The sequence below is a fragment of the Lipotes vexillifer genome, unplaced genomic scaffold, assembly GCF_000442215.2.
Source record: "Lipotes vexillifer unplaced genomic scaffold, Lipotes_vexillifer_v1.1 scaffold1861, whole genome shotgun sequence".
Lineage (NCBI taxonomy): Eukaryota > Metazoa > Chordata > Mammalia > Artiodactyla > Lipotidae > Lipotes > Lipotes vexillifer.
The window spans coordinates 66645-73502 of NW_006784863.1; the positions used below are offsets into that span (position 1 = coordinate 66645).

General features: G+C 49.5%; 1 protein-coding gene across 1 annotated transcript in view; it reads right to left on the minus strand.

Moving 5' to 3' along the window:
- The window catches only part of TBR1 (T-box brain transcription factor 1), a 10723-nt gene that overhangs the window by 2835 nt on the left and 1030 nt on the right, over window positions 1–6858 (minus strand). Inside the window, exons 2-6 of the mRNA XM_007457005.1 lie at window positions 6179–6333; window positions 5703–5824; window positions 4907–5065; window positions 3888–3949; window positions 1–831 (exon numbers count right to left, since the gene is read on the minus strand). Of these exons, the coding sequence (XP_007457067.1) occupies window positions 1–831; window positions 3888–3949; window positions 4907–5065; window positions 5703–5824; window positions 6179–6333 (1329 nt within the window). The remainder of the gene's footprint in view (window positions 832–3887; window positions 3950–4906; window positions 5066–5702; window positions 5825–6178; window positions 6334–6858) is intronic.

Genomic DNA, 6858 nt, shown 5'->3' on the forward strand with positions numbered 1-6858 from the left:
TAGCCGCCTATGTCCTTGGCGCAGTTCTTCTCGCAGTCCCGCTGGGCCAGCACCTCGCTCTTGAGCGGGGACGAGCTCTCGGACACGGGCGTGTCAGCGGGCGAGATCCGCCTCCGTTTGGCCTGCTCGTAAATCCCCGAGTCGCTCGAGTCGATGGACTTGATGGAGGAGGGCGTCTCGATCCAGCTGGAGTCGGACAGGTCCTTGGGCTTGGCGTCCTCGGCGCCGGGCGGAAGCGGCGAGCGCTCGGCGGCCAAGCCCTCGGCTTCCTCGCCCAGGTAGGGGTTGGCGCCGGCCATACGGGCGGCTGCCGCGGCGCTGTTGGGCCAGCAGGGCAGCACCGAGCCCGACTTGGCGCCGCAGTACTGCGGGGGGCTGCGCGCGCCCCAGCCCGACGGGTCGGCGTAGTAGCCGAGCGGGCGGCCCGTGCAGCCGGCCGCCTGCAGCGGCAGCGCCTTCACGCCGGCCGCCGCGTACGAGAGCAGCGTGGCCGCGTTGCCCGCGAAGTCCGTGGCCGTGTCGTAGGCCGAGGCGGCGAAGTCCAGCCGGTTGTTGGCTGGCGTCACAAACCAGCGCTGCGGCGACGGCGCGCCCGGGTCCTCGGCCTGCTGCGGCGACAGCAGCCCGTTGGTGTGCGGCACGCTGCGGTCCGTGCCCGGCCCGGGGCCCGCGCCCGCGCCCGGGTGGAAGCGGGCCTTGGCGTAGTTGCTCACGAACTGGTCCTGCAGAAAAGAGCCGGCCATGGCGTAGCGGGCCCCGGGCACGATCTGCGAGCGCGGGGAGTCGTTGGGCGAGGGGGTCAGGCGGTCCATGTCGCAGCCAGTGTAGATCCTGCGAGGGAGGGAGAGAGAGAGAACCGAAGGGTGGCGCCAGGTCCCTTCGGGGGGCAAAAGGGAAGGCCACCCCTGGTCGCCCACCCGCACCATCTCCACGTGTAACCTGCCGTCCAGGATGGAGACAGACAAAAGGTCACAGACCTGCATCCTCTCCAAAATAAATCGTGAAATTATAAAGGAATCAATCTGTCTATTCAGAGACCTAAAAATGATACAGGTGAAGAGGAAGGCTTCCCTCCTCTCTTGCGCTCTCTCGCCAGGTGCACAGGGGGCCCGAGAGAGGAGCACAGCAAGGGACTCTCATCCCACTTCTCCACTGTATGTGTACACATTAAGGCAGATTTACCCAGGAACCAAGGTGTTATTTGCCCAGTGGGCCTTTCTTCTTCGGTGAGAGTTTCTGAGCGAAATTTCTAAACAGGTCACCCACTTCCACCCTTTTAAGACCACTTTCCTCCATTTGACACACGCGCGGGCCCCCCAGGTACTGACAAGCATCGGACTGGTTTTCGCCAGTCTGCTGAGACCCGGGAGGGTTACTGCTGGAAGCCTCTGCAGGACTTACTGTCTTGTTTTCCCCGTGTGATCTTTCAACCCCCAGCTCCCGACCACTAATACAAACAAGAATTACTACTTGGAAACAAAGTCATCAATCAGTAAAATTCTTTTGCAGAGCAAAAGCGTTCTTTACTCTGACCTTCTTTCCCCAGCTTTTGATCTGTTACTGGTTAAAAACAACAGCAACAACAATTTGGGGGGCAAACTCTTGAAGTACAGTTATCAACCTCTGCCAAGCAATCTCCCACTAATAATAGCTCATCCTTATACAACTTGATTATGTGTACCAGGCACCCTTGTCTAGGACTGTACAGACAGTAATTTATTTAACCATCACAACAATTTTCCAAGTTAGGTACCATTATTATCCCACTTTACAGGTGAAGAAACTGAGGCAAAGGGAAGTTAAATAACTTGCCCAATCACATACAGTAATTGTGTTACTAAGAATTACCTTAAATAAAATAGTCAAAGATTAGCTCTAGGCCCTGGGCCTAGAAAATCCCATTCGAATTGAGAAGGAACCAGAGATTGGATCAAGATTGGTCAAAGTATTTTCTCATACACATACACACATGCCTCCCTTTTTATTTAGCTCACACATAAATGTTTTAATCTTTAATCAACAGACTGTTTTGAAAGGGAGCCTCAGTATTGTCAGACCTCAATCCTTTGGGGAGGAGATTCCCTGGTGAGTGGCCAAGCACACCCCCTGGCCCCCCTGAACTCTTTATTGCTCTCCCTGTTTCTCCAAAAGTGAGCCAGGCCCAAATAACCGACATTAACAGTGGAAAGGGAGTGTCATAAACCATTCTACTCTTCTCTAACCCATAAATGTCTAAGATAACTACTTGTATAGTTAAAGAAGCTTTTTATGAGAAATATATAGTGATTTAAGAACCAAGTGGAAGTGGTTTTTTCCAACAGAAGTCAGCCAGAAGAGGGGCAAGTGAGTGTTATGCCGTGGCTGCTCAGGTGCAGTTTGCTTACTGCACAAAATTTCCCTCCTGAAATTTAATTCCAGCCTCAAATAAGAACACGTAGAGGGAGGCAGGAAGGGAACATAACCAGCAAGGTGCAAATATCTTCTCTGTCTACCACCACAATATTTTTAAAAGAAAAAAAAAAAAACAATCTGCAAAAGATACAGTTTATATGCCCATCCAGGTCCCAACCCACTTGGGATTACTGAATTGATTTGTGCAAAATAAATGCTTTGGAACAGATGTTCACAGCAGAATTAAAAGCTCAAAATCTACAAGACCCCCTAGTACAGAGACCAATATCTCTGGTCTCATGGGCCACACACTTTCCACTGTGCTGAGCCCACCTTTTTTAGATTGTGAGGAAGGACTAGAGTAGCCAAGTTTTTTTTTCTGGGGAATCATACTGATGAGGCTTGCTTCCTTTGGACCACTTTTGAGGGATGCACATGACAGTTACAGGCAGTACCATCCATGACTGTCTTTTCAATTTGTTATAAAAATATCAGGAAGGAAGTTCTGTATCTACCTGGAGATAGCCACTTGTCTCCTCCACAAATTTAATCTATTCCTAGTCAAAGACAGATTCAACTTTGCAGTTCTATCCCAAGCACTTAATGCAAGCCATGAAATTAAAATTTATGTATCCTTCCCTTCTATGGTCAGAAAAACGTGAAGGGATAACCATAATCCAGATTTAGATTTTGCTATATAACTCTATCTGAACTCCTAGGCACTATACCTGGGCTCTGAGGAAGAACGCTAGAACAAGCCCAGGAAGTATTCAGTTTACACCTACTGTTGCCCCCAGAGGACAGCATTTTGATAGAAAAGACATGGAGTAGGTAAGGGAGGCCTGGAGAAAAGGGAACCAACACATTTAATTAAAACGCACCTAGATACAAACGATAAGAGGAAATACTTTTCTTTCGAAGCATAAATAATACACAGCAACAGAACCTGAGTCCTTCCCAAAGCCTGAAGTGACTGCAATATCGGCTGTGCTCGTGAACTTGCCTGTAGTGGGTGCACATTTTTATTCAGTCCACAGTAAACTTGCACAGGAAAAGCTATTACACAAAACTTGGAAATGGGTAAATAAAAGTCACATATGCCAAGGAGACTGTAACAACTGCCAGAGCCACATGCACTTTCAGTCAGACTCGGGCGGTTTCAGACACAGACAATCTGAGCTGAGCATCTGCAGTGCCACATACAACTCGCGCACCCGGGAACCAGGGCGGCTTCCCCAGCCAGCCAGTCCCCGAGCCCCGCCAACAACTTTGTAATTCACGCAAAAGCTAAAAATAGGCAGAGGAACCCTTTCACCGAAACCGCAGAAGTACTAAGCCGGGTCACCAGAGAGAAGGGGAGCCGACAAAAAGGAAAGGAAAACCTCGAAAACAACCCTGTCTTCACACTTTCTAGCTTCCAAAAGCCTTGTACAAAGCAATCCACCTTTGACCTAAAGCCCAATTCCACAAATCTGAGAAAGTGCAAAACTACTTACGTGTCATAATTATCCCGAAATCCTTTTGCAAAGGGGTTGTGATCTATTTTCAGTTGTGTAATCTGGAAAAGAGAAAGAAAGATTAATACGATTTTACATTCTATACAGAGGATTGGGTGTTTAAGGATATGTCATCTGCCGCTTTTTACAGGGGCTTACGGATCACAATTTCATTAAATAGCAAAGTTTCCCTAACTGAAAAATTTGAGGGAATGGGTGGAAAGGAAAATAAAGAAAGTATGATGAAAGTTATGAGGAACATGTTTAAATTAATGGTGACTAAGACTAAAGAATTGCTTTCAATTAGCTCTCCCATGTGTTCTAAATTGGTTCAAATGCTCATTTTTTAAAATGCTTGTTACATAATGCCCTTACTCAGGCAAAAGTCTTTAAGGGGCACTTGAATTCATCACTAAAAATTGTTGCGTATCTTAAATGTTTCATCATATTTTTTAAAATTGGTCGCTTTTGATACACAACTTGAAGAACCCACAAGCTGCATCTTAAAATCAGTTTTGATTTAAAATAAATGCATATTTTTAACTTCTAATATTTTCATTTAAGTTTTTAAAAAACACCATCACTTCTAGTAGTCAAATCAACAGTAGTAAAATAAGTTTCTGCAAACTTGCAAATGCTTAAGTTCAAACTGCTAGAAAGCTCATTTCGTAGCCCCCAGTAATTTATTGTAGTTTTAAAATATATGAATGTGGGTTTCTTTTGATCACCCAGAAAGTGATGCTTGAAAACTAAATAAAAATTCCCAAGAGGCCCGAGAAATTCTGGTCACCTTAAAGGTGGCCCGGGTGACCCGCGACGGAGACAAATAGGAAGCGTTTTCCCACCGGCTAGGTGTTTAGGGAAGGTGCCCAGCTGACCCCTAGCCCTACGCCTAAAAGGCGCAGCAGAGCCAGCTGCGGCTGACGTTAGTGCCAGAGCGGGGGATGGCCGGGGGTAGCGGCGCGGGCCTGGAGAAGCCGGTGCCGACCGCCGTGCGCCCAGCCCCCAGGCCTCCTTACATCGGTGTTCTGGTAGGCGGTGACGGCGATGAACTGAGTCTCGGGAAAAGTGAATGTCTGCACGCGGCCGGGCTGGCTGGTGTCCTCCGTGCCGTCCTCGTTCACTTCCACCACATGCAGGCGGGGCTGGTACTTGTGCAAGGACTGCAAAACCACCATCTGTCCGGCGGAGAGAAAGGGGAGCGCCGGGTGGCGCGTTAACGCAGCCGGTGTACGCGGGGCTCTGCGCCGCCCGCCGCGCGGAGGCTGCAAGGAGCCCGCCGCCCCTAGTAACTGGTAGCGGGCCTCGCCCGGCTGGTGACTGGCTGGCTGGGGCAGACCAGCCCTCGCTGCCCGGGAGCACGGATCGCCTGAGCACGGGAGGAAAACCAAACCCGACCGCCCGATACTCAGGGCCCTTCTCCCTGTCCTCCTTTAAGGAGAAACAAAGATTTTCACAACCTGCAGATCCTGCGCGTTTCCTTCTCAAAATCAACCAAGTATTTGTACTTGGGAAGGTTGGGAACTCGGGAATTGGGAGAGAGGGGGCGAGAAGAACAACTTTGTAGATTTGTTTAATATAATTTCGGAGGATGGAAATAGAATTTTTTAGAAGTCTTTTTAATGAAGCAAAGAAACGTGTCCAGTTTCTTATGTTGGTTTAAAGTGATGAACTGGATCTTAGGGAGGGACGAGTATGTATGAGTGTGTGTGTGTGTGTGTGTGTGTGTGTGTGTGTGTGTGTGAGAGAGAGAGAGAGAGAGAGAGAGAGAGAGAGAGAGAGAGAGAGAGAGAAATGAGCGCTTGAGCCACTGACCTGCCCATTGTTGTTTGAAGCTCCTTTGTTGTTTGTAAGTTTTAATTTTCCAAAAGAGATTTCTTGACGCATCCAGTGAGCCCCCGTGTTGGGGGAATCCGGATGCATATAGACCCGATTTCCTAGAGATAGAAACAAGTTGTTTACATGTGCCCCGGGCACTGCCCAGTCCTAACTCCTCACGACGTAGGACACACACACACATACACATACGCACACCCCTTATTCCACTGTGAGGCCCATTAGCTGGGGCTTTTTAGGCCGCGCTTTCTTCCTATTAACTGGGATGATTAAAATAGCTTTTGCATAATCCTCCCCCTTCTCGCGGCTCAGTCTGTCCCCCTATCCCCCTCGTTTGCTTTTAGAAGTCATTGGCCGATCGTTTTAAAAGTCGCTCGAGCCAGTCCACAAAGGCTTTAATTAATCATTCTCACCTAAATAAGTGTCAGGAAAACGTGTTAATTGGAAGGACTTGCCTTGCACATTGGTGTCCGCTTTGCCGCAAGGAACCCATTTGCCTCCTTGAAACCTCCAGTGATTGGGATCCGCCAAAATCACATCCACAAAAATATTGTAATGAGCCGTGGGATCGAGACCAGAAATGTTAAAACTTAAAAAAGGAAACATGCGCCTATTTAAATTAGGAAGGGGGGAGAAAACAAGGGGGAAAAACATAAATGTTAAAGATTAAATGCAAGAAGCGAGGCGCCAGATAGCAAAGCAAAACTTGTTCTCTCAGCGTCAATGAGCGAATGTTTGCTGGGTTGGAAAAGGGGTGGTGGCGGAGGAAAAGAAGTGGGGCTGAAGTCGGGGAGTCGGCAGGTAGCACTGCCCAGCTGGAAAGCGAGATTGGCGACCCGAATCTCCACCTGTCGGTGCATCGGGCGTTGATGCGTCCCTCCCATCTCCCGGCCGCCGGCCAGGGCTCTCCCCCTCTCTCTCGCTTTCCTTTCTCCGGCCACTGACTGGCTCTCCGACCACCTTTCTAGAGCGGGACCCCCCTTCCCCGACATCACCGCGGCGGCTAGACCTTCCACTTTCCGTTTTTCCAACACCCGCCAACTCTAGGACGCGCCAGAGCGCCTTCCACTCTGCTCCCGACCCCAAATGTTCGCTGCCGCGGCGGTCACAAGCCGGGTGCACTTGCCCCCACCCC